Source organism: Vipera ursinii (genome assembly GCF_947247035.1).
Source record: "Vipera ursinii genome assembly, chromosome: 3".
In the NCBI taxonomy this organism is placed as follows: domain Eukaryota; kingdom Metazoa; phylum Chordata; class Lepidosauria; order Squamata; family Viperidae; genus Vipera; species Vipera ursinii.
Window position 1 is genome coordinate 56,537,631 of NC_139516.1, and position 19,046 is coordinate 56,556,676.

The window sequence follows — 19,046 nt, forward strand, 5'->3', positions numbered from 1 at the left end:
AACAGCTTGCCACCAGAAATCAAGAGTGCTCCATCACTGGAGGTTTTTAAGAAGAGACTGGACATTCACCTGTCTGAGATGGTATTGGTCAGTGGTGGCGAAACTTTTAGAGACCGAGTGCCCAAACCGCAAGCCAAAACCCACTTGTTTATCACAAAGTGCCAAGGCAGCATCGGCATTCTGGTGCCCTCGGGGGAGGGGACAGGGAGGCGCCTCTGAGTGCCGTCTCTGGCACGAAAAAAAAGGGGGAGCAAAAAATGGGCCACCGTACCGCAAGGCACAAAAACGCCAACCGCCGTGCCGCAGGGTGCAGATACAAGGCACCGCATCACGTGAGAACGGGGCTGGGCTAGTGAGTATCACGCAGGCACTAGCCCCGCCCCCTTTGCAGCATGTGCCTGCTCGTGGCCCCGTGCGCGCATGCACGCATGTAAAATGCTTCCCCCTCCCTTTTCTTCCAGTCCACCAACCAACAAGGACCTGCTGCTGGCAGCGGTGGTGGCGCACGTGCCAACAGAGAGGGCTCTGAGTGCCACCTCTGGCAGGCGTGCCATAGGTTCACCACCACTGGTATAGGTCCTCCTGCTTGAGCAAGGGGCTGGACTAGAAGACCTCCAAGGTCCCTTCCAGCTCTATTCTATTCTATTCTATTCTATTCTATTCTATTCTATTCTATTCTATTATTTTATTCTATTCTATTCTATTCTATTCTATTCTATTCTATTCTATTCTATTCTATTCTATTCTATTCTATTCTATTCTATTCTATTCCATTCACTTTCTATATTTCTATTCTATTCTATTCTATTCTATTCTATTCTATTCTATTCACTTTCTATATTTCTATTCTATTCTATTCTTATTACCATTCTCTATTCTATTCTATTCTATTCTATTCTATTCTATTCTATTCACTTTCTATATTTCTATTCTATTCTATTCTATTCACTTTCTATATTTCTATTCTATTCTATTCTATTCCATTCACTTTCTATATTTCTATTCTATTCTATTCTATTCTATTCTATTCACTTTCTATATTTCTATTCTATTCTATTCTATTCTATTCCATTCACTTTCTATTCTATTCTATTCTATTCTATTCTATTCACTTTCTATATTTCTATTCTATTCTATTCTATTCTATTCTATTCTATTCTATTCTATTCTATTCTATTCACTTTCTATATTTCTATTCTATTCTATTCTATTCCATTCACTTTCTATATTTCTATTCTATTCTATTCTATTCTATTCTATTCTATTCTATTCTATTCTATTCTATTCTATTCACTTTCTATATTTCTATTCTATTCTATTCTATTCTGTTCTGTTCTGTTCTGTTCTGTTCTACGTTCTGTTCCAATCCATTCCATATTTTCTATTCCATTCTGTTCCACTGTCAGAGCCCATCGGAGGCAACCCAGTCAGCCCAAACAGGAGTTACACTAAGGCTACGCAGCCTCTCCTCTCAACCTGAACCCCTCCTTTCCTTTCCTTTTATCTGCATCCTATTTTTAACTGCCGGCTCTGCCCTGCCCTATTTTGTCCTTGAGCACTCGTGAGCTCATCAAGAACAGAAGGTAACCGTGGTTGGAAAGGCAGGGCAAGATCTGCAAGATCCCCATTTGCATTTGACTTTGCCATCCCATCTGGTTCGAGATAACACACCACACACACACACACACACACACACACAGAGAGAGAGAGAGAGAGAGAGAGAGAGAGAGAGAGAGACGCACACCTCAGCAAAAAAGAAAGAAAGAAAAAGAAGTATTAGAAGAGGCAGAGAGCCCCTGTGGGTAGGAGTGAGGATGGGGAGAAACAGCAAGAAGACCGGGTGGGGTGGGGTGGGTTAATCACTAAACCTTCCAGTGTTTAACCAAAGCAGCTTTTGCATTTGTCAAGCTCTGCTAGCAGGGCACTGGACGGGCCTGGCGGAGCTGCTGAAGGTGAACGGGAGAAGGTGAGTCTTCGCCGAGAAAATCTCAGCGCCCATTTTCTCGGCGAAGACTTCTTTCGGGGGATGCAGCTTCTGCCGCCCCTTTCTCTCAGCTGCCCAGCTAAGAGAAGGGGTGACAGAGGCTGGATCCTCCGAAACAAGTCTCCGTGAGACGAGAGAACAAGGCATTGGAGCGCTCCGCGAAGTGTGGGGTGGGGAAGCTTGCCGCCCATTGTCTCAGCGACGAAGACTTCTTTCGGGGGATGCAGCTTCTGCCGCCCCTTTCTCTCAGCTGCCCAGCTAAGAGAAGGGGTGACAGAGGCTGGATCCTCCGAAACAAGTCTCCATGAGACGAGAGAACAAGGCATTGGAGCGCTCCGCGAAGTGTGGGGTGGGGAAGCTTGCCGCCCATTCTCTCAGCGACGAAGACTTCTTTCGGGGGATGCAGCTTCTGCCGCCCCTTTCTCTCAGCTGCCCAGCTAAGAGAAGGGGTGACAGAGGCTGGATCCTCCGAAACAAGTCTCCGTGAGACGAGAGAACAAGGCGTTGGAGCGCTCCGCGAAGTGTGGGGTGGGGAAGCTTGCCGCCCATTCTCTCAGCGACGAAGACTTCTTTCGGGGGATGCAGCTTCTGCCGCCCCTTTCTCTCAGCTGCCCAGCTAAGAGAAGGGGTGACAGAGGCTGGATCCTCCGAAACAAGTCTCCGTGAGACAAGAGAACAAGGCGTTGGAGCGCTCCGCGAAGTGTGGGGTGGGGAAGCTTGCCGCCCATTCTCTCAGCGACGAAGACTTCTTTCGGGGGATGCAGCTTCTGCCGCCCCTTTCTCTCAGCTGCCCAGCTAAGAGAAGGGGTGACAGAGGCTGGATCCTCCGAAACAAGTCTCCGTGAGACAAGAGAACAAGGCGTTGGAGCGCTCCGCGAAGTGTGGGGTGGGGAAGCTTGCCGCCCATTCTCTCAGCGACGAAGACTTCTTTCGGGGGATGCAGCTTCTGCCGCCCCTTTCTCTCAGCTGCCCAGCTAAGAGAAGGGGTGACAGAGGCTGGATCCTCCGAAACAAGTCTCCGTGAGACGAGAGAACAAGGCATTGGAGCGCTCCGCGAAGTGTGGGGTGGGGAAGCTTGCCGCCCATTCTCTCAGCGACGAAGACTTCTTTCGGGGGATGCAGCTTCTGCCGCCCCTTGCTCTCAGCTGCCCAGCTAAGAGAAGGGGTGACAGAGGCTGGATCCTCCGAAACAAGTCTCCGTGAGACGAGAGAACAAGGCGTTGGAGCGCTCCGCGAAGTGTGGGGTGGGGAAGCTTGCCGCCCATTCTCTCAGCGACGAAGACTTCTTTCGGGGGATGCAGCTTCTGCCACCCCTTTCTCTCAGCTGCCCAGCTAAGAGAAGGGGTGACAGAGGCTGGATCCTCCGAAACAAGTCTCCATGAGACGAGAGAACAAGGCGTTGGAGCGCTCCGCGAAGTGTGGGGTGGGGAAGCTTGCCGCCCATTCTCTCAGCGACGAAGACTTCTTTCGGGGGATGCAGCTTCTGCCGCCCCTTTCTCTCAGCTGCCCAGCTAAGAGAAGGGGTGACAGAGGCTGGATCCTCCGAAACAAGTCTCCGTGAGACGAGAGAACAAGGCGTTGGAGCGCTCCGCGAAGTGTGGGGTGAGGAAGCTTGCCGCCCATTCTCTCAGCGACAAAGACTTCTTTCGGGGGATGCAGCTTCTGCCGCCCCTTTCTCTCAGCTGCCCAGCTAAGAGAAGGGGTGACAGAGGCTGGATCCTCCGAAACAAGTCTCCGTGAGACAAGAGAACAAGGCGTTGGAGCGCTCCGCGAAGTGTGGGGTGGGGAAGCTTGCCGCCCATTCTCTCAGCGACGAAGACTTCTTTCGGGGGATGCAGCTTCTGCCGCCCCTTTCTCTCAGCTGCCCAGCTAAGAGAAGGGGTGACAGAGGCTGGATCCTCCGAAACAAGTCTCCGTGAGACGAGAGAACAAGGCGTTGGAGCGCTCCGCGAAGTGTGGGGTGGGGAAGCTTGCCGCCCATTCTCTCAGCGACGAAGACTTCTTTCGGGGGATGCAGCTTCTGCCGCCCCTTTCTCTCAGCTGCCCAGCTAAGAGAAGGGGTGACAGAGGCTGGATCCTCCGAAACAAGTCTCCGTGAGACAAGAGAACAAGGCGTTGGAGCGCTCCGCGAAGTGTGGGGTGGGGAAGCTTGCCGCCCATTCTCTCAGCGACGAAGACTTCTTTCGGGGGATGCAGCTTCTGCTGCCCCTTTCTCTCAGCTGCCCAGCTAAGAGAAGGGGTGACAGAGGCTGGATCCTCCGAAACAAGTCTCCGTGAGACGAGAGAACAAGGCGTTGGAGCGCTCCGCGAAGTGTGGGGTGGGGAAGCTTGCCGCCCATTCTCTCAGCGACGAAGACTTCTTTCGGGGGATGCAGCTTCTGCTGCCCCTTTCTCTCAGCTGCCCAGCTAAGAGAAGGGGTGACAGAGGCTGGATCCTCCGAAACAAGTCTCCGTGAGACGAGAGAACAAGGCGTTGGAGCGCTCCGCGAAGTGTGGGGTGGGGAAGCTTGCCGCCCATTCTCTCAGCGACGAAGACTTCTTTCGGGGGATGCAGCTTCTGCTGCCCCTTTCTCTCAGCTGCCCAGCTGAGAGAAGGGGGTGACAGAGGCTGGATCCCCCGAAACAAGTCTTTGCCGAGAAAATGGGTGGCAAGCTTCCACCGCCCCATTCTCTTAGCGGAGGCTTGCAGAGGTGGCGGCGGAGCTGCGCGCGCAGCTCTCCAAACCGCCGCAGCCCGTTTGGAGAGCTGCTGCCTTCGTCCATGTTTGATGAAAGCAGCAGCTCTCCAAACGGGGGTAGAAGTTCTTTTTTTTTGTTGTTGTTGACTGGAGTATAAGCCGAAGTGGAGTTTTTCAGCCCAAAAAGTGGGCTGAAAAATTCGGCTTATACTCAAGTATATACGGTATTCTGATGAAGATAGCAAAGTAAGAAGAAATCAAGATCAATCAGCAAGATTTCTGGCTCTCATGTTTATTTTATACAGGTAACGAGCTGAGATTAGGAGCATTCTCTTAAAGTGAGTGCTCCTAATCTCAGCTTGTTATCTGTATAAAAGACACCTATCCACAGAAGCAATCATCAATCATAATCCAAACTCTCCACCATGGCCAAGACCAAAGAGCTATCCAAGGATGTCAGGGACAAGATTGTAGACCTACACAAGACTGAAATGGGCTACAAGACTATCACCAAGCAGCTTGGTGAGAAGGTGACAACAGTTGGTGCGATTATTTGCAAATGGAAGAAACACAAAATAACTGTCAGTCTAACTCGGTCTGGGGCTCCATGCAAGACCTCACCTCATGGAGTTTAAATGATCATGAGAATGGTGAGGAATCAGCCCAGAACTACACGGGAGGATCTTGTCAATAATTTCAAGGCAGCTGGGACCATAGTCACCAAGAAAACAATTGATAACACACTACGCCGTGAAAGACTGAAATCCTGCAGCACCTGCAAGGTCCCCCTGTTCAAGAAAGCACATGAACAGGCTTGTCTGAGGTTTGCCAATGAACATCTAAATGATTCGGAGGAGAACTGGGTGAAAGTGGTGTGGTCAGCTGAGACCAAAATCGATCTCTTTGGCATCAACTCAACTTATTGTGTTTGGAGGAGGAGGAGGAGGAATGCTGCCTATGGCCCCAAGAACATCATCCCCACCGTCAGACATGGAGGTGGAAACATTATGCTTTGGCAGTGTTTTTCTACTAAGGGGACAAGATAACTTCGCCGCATCAAAGGGATGATGTACAGGGCCATGTACCATCAAATCTTGGGTGAGAACCTCCTTCCCTCAGCCAGGGCAGTGAAAATGGGTCGTGGATGGGTATTCCAGCATGGCAATGACCCAAAACACAAGGCCAAAGCAACAAAGGAGTGGCTCAAGAAGAAGCACATTAAGGTCCTGGAGTGGCCTAGCCAGCCTCCAGACTTTAATCCCATAGAAAATCTGTGAAGGGAGCTGAAGGTATGACCAAATGTTACCCTTGAAACCTTAATGGCTTGGAGAAGATCTGCAAAGTGGAGTGGGGAAAAAAATCCTTCCTGAGATGTGTGCAAACCTGGTGCCAACTACAGGAAATGTCTGACCTCTGTATGTAATAATGGGACCAAAAGAATGTGTAAAAATTATAAAAATTAATACCTCTCGCAACTAATTTTCAACTTTGTTCAAAACTATTTCTTAAAGTAACTGAAAGGAAAGTTTCTATAGGCATGAGGGTTTGAAATATGATTGCAGTAGAAAACTCCAGGTCAAATCCTGTTACTAAAGTTCCACAGTTATCTTCTGAAAATAATAAAATTGGGACCATGTACGGTATCTATTTAATGTAATTGATTATTTTGCCATAAGGCATTGTGTGAATCCACTATTGTACTATGTTTAACAATCCAGGGATTAACATGATGCATGTACTGAGTCAACATTTGTCTTTAATATTTAATATTTTTTAACTTTTGTATTTTTGTATTTTTTATATCTCTGCCTTGTTCACCGCCCTGAGTCCTTCGGGAGAAGGGCGGTATATAAATAAAAATATTATTATTATTATTATTATTATTATTATTATTATTATTATTATTATTATTATTATTATTATTATTATTATTATTTTCTCTGCATAGGATTTGAGCATTGGTTTTCTTTAAATACATGTCTTAAACCTGTTTTCTTTCATTTCAGAAGATCTATGGTGTTTGTATTCACCCCATTTATGGAGGTTGGTTTGCAATCCGGGCTCTTCTGCTTTTCCCAGATATTAAGGTACCCTTCTTGTTGCAGAAAAGCCCTAATGATTGTGTACCAACAGAAGAAAAAAGAATAGAACTGCTGGAGAAATTCAATTTCCACTGGCGGGACTGGAGCTTTCGGGATATTATTGAAGTGAAAGATAAATACTCAGAAGAACAGAAAACCTACTTTGCAACTCCTCCAGCTGAGCGGTTAAAATTGCTGAAACTGGAAGAAGAATTGCAGAGAAAGATAATAGACTAAATAGGTATTTTCACTGTGCAAAAATATACAAAACGCATTCTGCTGTGCCCACTGCTATAGGGACTGAATTGATGGGTGAGTTGGTAAACCCAAGATGGAAGGCAAGTGCACTTTCCACAGAGTCAGTGAGCACAGAAGGACTTGCTTTCAAATAAACACAGAATTGGATTACAATATTAGTAACGCCTGTTTATTCAGGCATAGAAATGTGTAAGTTTTATTTTATTAGAAATTGGGGGAAGGGGTCAGAATGATTCTTTGGTAGAAGGGGTGAAATTATATGCTCAGGAGAGACATATTTATAAATTGCACTTTTTGCTATCCTGTGGGAGAAATTCTCCATACAGCAAATGTTTTGAAACATAATTGTCTACTATTTCACAGTATAAAGATATTTTTGGTACGATACCATTTTAGTAATTCCCAGCACATACTCTGAAGCTTTGAAATAATTTTCATTTCGCTTGCTTGGTTGATTTCCAGGCTTTCCAGTGGGGGGGGGGGGCTCGTCTAACCCCTGTGATGAAAGAGAACTTAAACAGTTTTAAAGAAAGCACAATTAAAACAAGCCGAATGATCTGACTTTTTATTATATGTTAATTATGTGAAAATTGTATGGCAATTATGCAGTTTAGTGAGAAGACATACTACTGAATGACACTGAACAGCAGGTTAGATTCACATTTTTGAGAAAAGCAATCCTGCAAAATTACGCTGCTGAAAATGGATAATTTTGCTGCCAAATTTTGTGTTAGATCCCTGTGTTGGTTTTAGAGCACATTTTGTCCTCCCCTGACATGGGGGGGGGGGGTAATATGGAAACCAGTGCATGCAGCAGGAAGTCTAATTACATTATAAAAATGCTTCATGATCTCTAATGGAAACTTCTTATGGTTGAAGAACAGCCAAAGGACAATTGACTCTGTAAGTTTACAGAGTGGACCTTCCTGTCTCACCTACTGGTATTATTACTTTATCACTATGGTTTTAATACAATCTTCAAACAGTTTTGATTTCTATTGTTCCATCGCTCCCTAACCAAGGTTATTTTCCTCTCTCAATTCTTTCAGTAAAACATAACTTTTATAATAGTCTACTATATGGCAATGCTTGCGCTCACTCCTGTAAGATTTGAATATATATTTTTAGTCTTCTTGTATGACTGGAAAATGCAGTGCAACCCTTAAAATCAATTAAAACAGTTAGTGCAGAAACATCTCCCATCTAAACCAGGGAAAAGGTGACCTCAGGGCTTGGCCTTATTATACATGCAAAATAGCCCTGTTCACCTTCTTTTGTAGCCTCTTATACAGTCTGCCTTCACCAAAAATAATGTATGGTCATCCAAAGGTTGTTAATCACCACTCTGCTAAATAATAATAATAATAATAATAATAATAATAATAATAATAATAATAATAATAATAATAATAATAATAATAATAAAGAATACCTGTACATTATTTGTCCAAACTGACTACTGGTGGGTGAGGAAAATGGAACAATACTGTGTACAGCATTAAGAAATGATTCATAACATGTATCCAGGAGAAGCCTTAATGGTGTCAAAATGATGGCATGTGTGTCATGATGCTGTTGGGCAAAGGATGAGAATATTGGGTTTGTGTTAATTTGCAGCAGATTGCATTGTGACACAGTTATATCACTGGGTCATTTGTGTTAAGATATACATATGGCATTATTTCCCTGGCAATACAGATATAGATATCAACTCTTCTGTATGTTAGTAGCATGTAGGCTAATCTAACAATCTGGTTTGTTTAGTTTTGTCTTAGCTTCTGGGAAGCTGAAATAATTTTTCTGACAGGGCTTTTAGAAATTAAGAACTATGTTTTTCCTCTCCGATCAGCAGTGTGGTTTCTTTAAATTTGGGATTGTTTTTATTTGCATGATTTGACTTGTAAATTATCTAAAGATGGATAATCTGAATGGTACTGAAACACTAGAAATAATATAAATATTAACTTCCCATCGCCCTGTGTGTTTCCACAGAGAGGGCCTCCTCAGGGTGCCGTCGGTCAGGGAATGTCGACTGGCGGCTCCCAGGGGGAGAGCATTCTCTGTGGGTGCGCCTGCCCTCTGGAATCAGCTTCCGGTTGAGCTCCGGATGGCTCCCGACCTTCGTTCGTTTCGCCGCGACCTGAAGACTTGTCTATTTGAACTTGCCGGCCTGGACTGAGGGATTGGGATTTTAGATCTTAAATTTTAAAAATTTTAAATTTTAGAATGTGTTTATTGTTTAGGGCTATTTGATTTAATCTCATTTTAATTTTTATACATTGCGTGTTGTTTATAGCGTTTTAATTGCCCTGTACACCACCCCAAGTCCCTTCGGAGAGGGGCGGTATATAAATCCAAATTTTAAAAAAAATGTGTCTGTAAGATGTAATTTGGTATTTATTTTGAAAAGAGAATAAAGCTGCAAAGCAGACAGAATTTAATCAAGTAATGTGATTTATTTTGTTCTTAAAAATGTGACTGAAGCTCATTATAGTGAAATCAAGGTAGTTTCTTTTCTTGATGTCAGTGCCAGTGTTTTGGGACAAGAAGAATCCCAAAATGTCAGAGGGACTTACAACCTCTGAATGAGTCAAATATTTTAGGGGACTTGGCAGACAAAGTTGGAAGTACAACTAGGAAAAATATGCCTACAGAATTACACAGTTAAAACAAAACCTACATTACTTTATGCCAGAACCTGGGAGAAGAACACTATTGTTTCTATCTGAAATCCTGAAAAGAACTTAGGTTACTAATTTACAGTTCCAGCTAAAGTGGTATCTGAGCTTTATAGTGACTTTCTTAAGGGAACTGTGGAAGTCCTATGTTTATAGCATATCCCAGAATTTATTTTATGTTTAGGTAGCTGAGAATAGGTGAGGTCAGTTTTACTCATCCTGGTGACCTCTAGATGGTTAGACTACAATTTCCATGAATTCCAGCCAGTGCATTGTGATGTGTTCCTCTCATTCTTTCACAGTTTTTCCATGTTTATTGAGAAGCTCATCTCCGATTTATAGCAGAGCAAGCTTTATTAAACAATACAATTTATATGTGTAAATCTGGGGTCCCCAAGGATGAAATTATATTCCTTTGGTGAGTTAGGAGCCAGACACATTTTTCCTATGTTTGAGACTATGTTTGGTTTGCTTGTTTTTTCCCTTGGCAGCTGTTCGGCTGTACAAGGCTGAAATCCTTCTGCATTAAGTGGCAAATTGGGTGTTTAATCCTCACTGGCTGTCATCATAAGCAGCTAGGATTGGAAGCCCGTATCTTAAACAGTCATGTCTGCAATCTGCCAGAGGATAGCTAATTTCTAAATCCTTCACAGCCCCTTTTTCATTGGTCTTCCTTTTGCAGCTTGTCAGCTGAGGGGCTGCTGCTGGAAATCTTAAGAGCAGGGTCAGGCGCAGTTTTTCCTTGGTATTTCTGCATGAACAGCTTGATACCTGGTGATAATATAGGCTTCCTCTGAGAAGCAAATCAATTGTTATCCTGATGGAGGATGGCAGCTGCCATCCAGTCAGTTACACTGTTTTTATTTGAAAGAATTCTGATGTTTAATGTCAAGCTCCTTTCTGGCTGTTGTTATTTTTTACTTTCTGCAAGGATGATATCCCATGGCTGTGTACCATGAAGAACTGCTGGAATGTCCTGCCTGGGTGCCTTGAAATTACTTTTTACCAATTGATTCTACAGTCTAATGGAAAATAAATCTGCCCAGTAGAACATTAAAATGGCAGAACCTTAGAGAAAGGTTACATCCCATCTCCTGCAGATTATTGTGGTATCTACATTATATGCCAACAACAGAGTCCAGCAAAAACTTCAAAGGAGCCAAACCTCTTTTCTGAGATGAGAAGAAGTTTAAATTCAACCAGCCAACTATCAGCTCAACTAACATTTTACATTTTGACTACTTAGGATTGTAGGTGCAATTCTTATTATTTATAAAAGACAACATTAGTCAAAGAATATGCTTGGGGTCAAAAGAATAAAATTGAAAACAGAAAGTTGCATTAAAATTCTGTTTATTGTTTAAGAAAACACCCACTGAATTGCATTATTTCAGAGGTCTTCAAACTTGGCCCTTTTATGACTTGTGGACTGGCTGCCTGGCTGAGGAATTCTGGGAGTTGAAGTCCACAAGTCATAAAAGGGCCAGGTTTGAAGACCCCTGCATTATCTTCTCTGTTCCAGAAATAGATTACAGAAATCTTTTTCTTTTCCACTTCTACAACAGCTGGAGTTACCCAGTAAAAAAGTTGGAGAATTGCCAGTGGGACTTCTTTGTAAATATTTCCTTAGAGGCAGCAGCTGAGATTGAAAAAATGGACAAATAGAAATACAAACGTAAATAAATCATATATCTGAATTCTTAAATTTAGATCTCTCCCCATTGGTGCACCTATGACTTTAGGATGGAGGGAAAATTCAAAAAGGAGTATTTTCTTATCTCTTTACTTGATTGATTTATTGAATAGCTAGACATATAAGTGTCTAGATGAATTCCCATAGTCAATCAAACAATGAAATACTTGATGAAATAGTAAGGTTTTAACAATTTTCTGAAACACAAGAAGGGAAGATGCCATTTTTGCCTCCAGGAAAAGCGTTTTCCATACAAAGTTATCTTCACTCATCCAGGCTGATCAAATTGACATTGTTTGCTCAGAGTTCTTCCCTCTGTGTGATTTATGAGACTTGGACAAAGTTAACTTTGGCAAAGCAATATATGACATAGCCCCTTCTGATACAGGAGCAAAAGCAACATAATAGAAATTATATCTTTACTGTAACCTGGTCCATAACTATGTGTTTTGCATAGTATCTCAGTTGGTGTTAGTCAATAAACTAGAATAATAATAGAGTTGGAGGGGACCATTTCAGATTAGGTTAATTGTTAGGAATTTTCTCCTTAATTCTAGGTTGCTTCCCGATTAGTTCCCATCCATTGTTTCTTGTCTGCTGGTGCAATCTGGATAATAGGTTAACCTCCCCCCCAACTTCTTTATGGCAGCGCCTCAAAATATTGGAACGCTGCTAGTCTTTCTTTTCTCTAGACTTGCCATACCCAATTCTTGCAACCGTTCTACATATGTTTTAGTCTCCAGGCCCTTAATCATCTTGGTTGCTCCTCTTGGCACTCTTTCCAAAGTTACCCTAGTTGCTGCAGCCATCTCAAACCAGTACCCTTCAAATGAATTTGTTTTTCATATCCATAGTTCCCAGTAAGAGATCAGAACATTTCTGCTTTTTTAGAGGTGATTGATTTGAGGCCAAGATTGAGGTTTCCTGATAAAAATGCCTGACAGCACTGTCCACTTACTGCCATACTAAAATTTGATAGTAGTCTGATGAAAAGAGAATATAAGTTATCCTAAAGACTGATTTTAAATGTTTTGTTTATTCCTAGTTGGTTTTGTTTTATCCATGTTTTTTTCAAGTTGGTAAAAATTACCAAGTTATTTTAGCATTTCGTATTAGTAGAGTCAATATGAAGGATTAGGTAAAGGTAAGATTCCCCCGCACATGCGTGCTAGTCGTTTCCGACTCTAGGGGCCGGTGCTCATCTCCGTTTCAAAGCCGAAGAGCCAGCGCTTGACTGAAAACGTCTCCGTGGTCATTTGGCCGGCATGACTAGACCCCAAAGGCGCACGGAACGCTGTTACCTTCCCATCGTAGTGGTCCCTATTTTTCTACTTGAATTTTTACATGCTTTCGAACTGCTAGGTTGGCAGAAGCTGGGACGAATAACAGGCGCTCACTCTGTTACGGGGCACTCGAGATTCGACCTGCCAAACTGCCGACCATCGGATCGACAAGCTCAGCGTCCTAACCCACTGAGCCACCGCGTCCCTCATGAATGATTAGAGGGAAGCATAATTTGTTAGGGCTCCTTTTTGCTGAATTCAGCACTGCTTTCAACCTAGGCCAGCTAGGCCAGGAACCCTTTTTCCTGGATTGGTGAGTCACGTTCTGGATCTTAAACCCTCTTATTAGCATATCTTCTCGAAGGATGAAAAGGACAGCAATTCTTTCCGCAAGGATCTCAGGCTTTCGTTGCAGCATCTTTCTATTTGTTAGCCTATGAAATAATTGTTGGCTTCCAGAGAAAGGGGTTTTGTAACTGAAGAATAAAATAATATACAGGATTACTTTTCTGTTATACTCTGTTATATTTTGTTAGTGGTTGGGCACTGAGTTTGAAGGAAAGTATAGTCCATTTCCTCTTAGTTTATTTACATTATGAAGTTCAGACAGTAGACTAAAAACCAAAACAGAAGCAGAAATCTGGAAGACAATTATCAGTCCATTTAGTCATCTTGTCAATTAATACACACATGAAGGAGTATTATTATAATAAATATACTCCAGTGAAAGTTCTTTTTACCCTGAGGCCCCCAACCTTTTGGGCACCAGGGACCAGTTTCATGGAGAGAGGTTTTTCTGCAGACTGGAGGGTGTATGGTTTTGTGTGCTGCCTGCATCCTGCGGATGGGGTTTTGCTTGTTTCTGCGGACCATTTGCTGGCATGCCGCAGCCTGGTACTGGTCCACATACTGGGGGTTGAGGACCCTTGTTTTAATCCATCTGACCTCTAGCCAATTCTTCTAGATGTCCTAAGGCTTGGCTGAAAAATTCTGGGTGTAATCCCCAATGATCTGAAAAATAAGATTGGTTTAATGCAATTCTTCTTAAATTTTTCCTTTGTTACCCAAAACCACTTATCAGAAAGTCCTTATTTAAATGTCCCTGTTTTGATTGGGTAACAGGTTATGTTGTTACCCAAAGAAAAAAAAATGCTTTAACCCAATTTTGGGTAATTTACTCAGGTTTGGGAAGTTTTGGTTTAATGTGAATAAATGAAGAATTATGTGCCTTTTGTCAAGAATCCTTTCACCACTCAGAATTCCAAACAAAGTCAAACTAGCTAGTTACAGGTTACTGTTTAAGCAAGTTTGGGGATTAGAGGATATATAGAATTCATTGCAAAGAAGATAGCTTTGAGAGAGAACATTTTGGCCTCTTGGTAACTGTTTTGAAACAGACATGAATTTGAAGTGCATATTTGTATAATCTGAGATAAAACCTGGGAAAATTCAAACTGCCTGTTATTTTTTTTTGTACCACAATGTCAGTGGTCCAATTCTAACTGGATAAACCATTCTGTGAAAGAATCTAAGTATTAGATCTAGACTGGGATACAAAAGATGAGATTTAGTTTCTTGACATGATGTCAGCTTGTCAGATCTTCCATGGGGATACATCAGAACATAGGGATTCCTCACAGTACAATATAAATATTGAATTGTGGATTTGCTGGTTGTTGCTCTGCCAATATGTCTGAGGCTGGCAATGGAAGGGATTGTCCTTCTACTTTAATTAGGAAAGTTATGCCATCTATTTCTACTTTTGTTATATTCCAACTGAGCACTGTGATTATTTAACTCTAACACCTTGTAGATATTCAATTAATAAGTTATTGGGTACATTTCAGGTCTATTAGCAAAGATCTTCTGTATTCTTAGACCTTTACCCTTTATCACTTAGCTTTTACCCTCTGTCAAGAAAGAAGGTCAAGCGGGAGAGTCAGCACCCCAAGACTATGCAATATCTGTGAGTGAAACTCCATCTTTTTGTAAAGAAAAAAGATATCTCTGGAAAAATGTAATCACACCTTAAATTTTGTTTTTAAGGTGAGCATATAGTATATGAAAAATCACCTTTTTGTTAATTGTCAAATACTGAGTATAAGCTTACACACAGAGAGGCATGCTATATAGATATGTGTATGGTTTCATGGTCTAGAGCAGGAGTGTCAAACTCGCAATGTCACGTGACGTGTTGTAACGTATCACAACTTTTTTTCCATTGCTGGCAATGGGGTAGGCGCAGTTTTGCCATGACGCATCTGGTCCGCGGGCCGGCAGTTTGACACCCTTGGTCTAGAGCAGGGGTCAGCAACCTGAAACAGTGAAAGAGCCACTCGGAACCGGTTCCCTCACAAAAGGAAAAACTGGGAGCCGCAAAAAATGTGTGCGCATGTGTGTACATGCGCGAATGTGCAGAACAGGGTTTGACTGAAGAGTGGAGCCAAGGCGAGATATGCACCTACCCTGCATATTTGAATTGATTGGTTAAACTTTTTTAGTCCCACTTTTTTTTTGGACTGCACATGGCAGAGGACTGGGAGCCGCAGGAGACGGCTGAAAGTGCCGCATGCGGTTCCGGAGCCGCGGGTTGCAGACCTGTGGTCTAGAGGAAGCGTACACTAGACAAGTGTTTGTCAGTCCTGGCAACTTTCCTTGGCAACTTGAATATGTGTGGACTTCAACTCCCAGAATTTGCTTGGAGGCAAACCAGCTGGGGAAAACTGGGAGTTGAAGTCTTCACACATTCAAGTTGTCATGGTTGAAAACCTTGTCCCAGACAGAAATTTCACTGCAAGTATCCCAAGAACTGCTGCAACTCACAAAAGGTTAATGTACGTTAGAGATCATCTTTCATGTGTCTGTTAGTTACAACTGAACCATACATTGATTTCCTTTTTCTACCACAAGAGGGACTTCAGTTTTAAAACACCATTACTTAGATTTAAGTCTGCTTAATTTCCTTGCAGGAAACAAAATTGCACCTCTCCCTTCCTCCTCCCCAGAACTGTAGAAAAGGATTAAATGATTGTTAGCTTTCTCTTATTTCTAATTTGACCCAAATGAGCTATAAAAGGGTAAAACTATTACAAACAAATGAAATGGGGGTGATAGGGAGTAGTAAGAAAGTTTAGAGAATTCCCTTTTCTCCATGGCCAGTAGGAATTTAGGGACTTGCTGCCAAATGATGATAGATTATAGGCAAATGATTGCAGTGCATGGAGATAAGCATTTCCCTTAACCCGATTACTTATTGTCTTCAGCAATAAATTGAAACACACACATGCATTTGGTATTTCAGTTGTTATCCTAAAATAGAATTTATACAGCACCTTAACAGTAAAGCTGCAGGCTTTAATATATTTAATGACTGACTACTAAAGGTAAGAAGTGCATTTCAAACTTTATGTCTTTAAGAAATTTGTGTCTGGACAATGAGTTATTTGATTGTAGAATAATCACTGCCTAGCTATATTGGTATTCACACATGTTATAAAGGATTTGGGGGGGCACTTGGCACATAATTCATTGGTTATCCTAGTCAAGGCTTCTGGTCCAGTCTTCCACAGCTGTTCACGTATAGTTTCATTTTGATAATTCAGTTTCTTATCCTAAATAGTTATGACGTGCACCCCCTCCCTCTCTATTTCCCTGTCTGTCTAGTTGCCTGATACTTTTTTCCCAATTTTGTCAATACTGCTATAGGAATCATTCTTAGCGATCAGAAGAATGACAAACAACAACAACAACAACAACAATCTCACTACTTTACCTTCTTGGAAGGGTTCCCAGATGGCAAGAAGAAGATACAACTTTCTACATTTCTATCTTATCTTCTTGTAGTCGTTCTGAATATTACAGTCCAGAGGTGATAGCCCTAATTTTGTTATTGTTCACAACTACCAGAGCACTGCAACAATTTTTTTAAATAACTTACTCAGTGCAAACTATTTATCTGTCCCCTATCCCAAAAATAAGTTCACCTTGTACTAGTATATGATAAGGCTTTGTGGGAAGAAAGATAGAACAAAGGGATCCTTGGTGTTCTCGGAGCTTGGTTGTTTTCTTACAAACTTTTCATTACCCATTTTTTAGTAAAAATCAGAAACAGATATTGAAGATATCATAAAGGACTCCTTCAAAATAATGGGGCCTATTAAAGGCAAGGCAATAACAGAATGAAAGATCAATTTTACAAGATCCTTGATTCATTAATTCACAAGTCCTTGATATACAGTGTAGTAACTGATTAGCCACTGGAGAGGAGCCTAATGCTGGGAAAGATTGAGGGCAATAGAAGAAGGGGACGACAGCGAATGAGGTGGCTGGATGGAGTCACTGAAGCAGTAGGCATGAGCTTCAATGGACTCCAGAAGATGGTAGAGGACAGGAAGGCCTGGAGGAACGTTGTCCATAGGGTCGCGATGGGTCGGACACGACTTCGCAGCTAACAACAACAACAACTGATTAGCACTGATATTAGTTGATAAGAATTTGATTTATAATTAATCAATATTGATAGGAATCAGTATTGATTTTTACAGTCTGTGCCATCTATTCTATGTCAATTGACTCTATTTTGAAGATCTGGATATGCTGTCCAATCATAGGTTTTTCTACTTCTAAACTGTACATCTTTCAGAAGCATACAGTACATGAGGACAAAAGGAAAGACATTTATTGTCATAGGCTTTTATTCACAGAACATGCTTAATTCTTCTATTCATAAGACCATGTCTCAGTCCTGAAAAATTAGAACATTGCCTCATGTTTTAAAAAATGACTTATTTAATTAAATGACTTCCTACATTCTACCATAAAGGAATGTGTGTTGTATTAACATTGTATAGTGGGAGTGTGGATTATTAGAAAATCATGATCTGAATGCATTAGGAAGTGGAGCTTCTGATTTATTTATTTTTGAGATTTATGTTCCCTCTGCCAACAAGAAAGCTAAGAATTATATTTTTCACACATTAGCTAAAGCACAGCAAAACACTCTGTAAAATGATCAAAAATACAATGTATTCAGTCCAGATCTGCTACAGATCAAAACTATATCAAATACTACTTTTCAATATTGCTTGAAAGGCTACCTCAGGAAAATCCATGTAGACTATTGCTCTGCAGGAGAATTTGTGAATGCTTCAGGATGTCTGTGTAGTGCTGGTGACAAGAGAAGAATCCTCCGTTTTTAAATATCCAGGCAGCCCCAACTGAAGTATGTAGTCCTTTAGGTAGCTTTATAAGTCATAACTAGCAGTTTGAACTGTGCCCAGAAACAGACTAATAGGAGATCCGTTTTTCAAAAATAGCAAGGACACAGAATTCTGGAGTAACTGTACTCTGAAGGATTGGAGTTCAATCTATGAATACCAGGACCAGTAACTTTTCTTATGCACATAGTGTTCCAGTCTAATCTGCAAGAGAGGAGAAGTGTACACACACACACACACTCCTTTTTATCTGTCACAACCCACTAAATACTTTATTTGGTGTGCTTTGTTTGTGTCCTTGTCTGTTATTTTCTGCATTATCCACTGTTCTCCACAGACTGGTCTCCCATTGGTTTGGAACCTATTTTACATTGCATTCAATTTTTGGATACTCCTAGTTGTTCCTCCACAGGGTTATCGGGCAGTTAGCACAAAATGTATTGTTGCCTACTGTATATTACTACAATAAATATCCTCTCTTTTGCCCTTCACACATACACACATGAAAAAAAAATGTTCAGGCATGCAAAATCTAAGGTAGGAGCATCATATTACTCTTCTTTTTATAATCCTGACTAATCATCAAAAGCATAGATCATGTTCATTTTTTTTGCATTTTATGCAAAAGGCTTACAATCAGCAACAAATGCAGATAATATCTTTTCTTTAATCAAAGAAGTCACTTTATCCATTTCAGCAAAATCTTGCAATTTCATCAACCATTCCTCCATAGTGGTAGTGTCAAATCTTTCCATCCCGTTCACATACAGTAGCAATTTCACAGCAGTAATCTACATTGAAATAATTTCCCATCACTTTTTTATAAATGTTTCTCCATTAATCCTAAAAGGAAAACTTCCAATTTCTAGCAATCCTTAAAATCCTTTGTATCAAACTATATATTTGAATCCAACTTTTTTTAGCATTTTACGTGTCCATCAAGCAAAATAAAGTGTCCCTTCACATTGTTCACATTTGTAATATACATTTGAAATGCCTTTATATATTTTTTGGTATCCTATACCAACAATACATCATTTTATAAAAGGTCTCTAAGATGATAATAATGTAAATTTCAACCACATATCTTCCCATTCATCTATCTATATATGACAAAAAAAATTCTTAGTCCACTTTATCATACATTCTTTAACTTGTTTTTCCTGTTTAAAATT

At 41.5% G+C, this 19,046-nt stretch overlaps 1 protein-coding gene across 1 annotated transcript in view; it reads left to right on the plus strand.

Annotated features, from left to right (window-relative positions):
* Positions 1–8,366, plus strand: part of MMACHC (metabolism of cobalamin associated C) — a 23,280-nt gene extending 14,914 nt beyond the window's left edge. Inside the window, exon 4 of the mRNA XM_083360456.1 lies at positions 6,669–8,366. Within this exon, the coding sequence (XP_083216582.1) occupies positions 6,669–6,980 (312 nt within the window). The 3' untranslated portion in view covers positions 6,981–8,366. The remainder of the gene's footprint in view (positions 1–6,668) is intronic.
* The last annotated feature ends 10,680 nt before the right edge of the window (positions 8,367–19,046 follow it).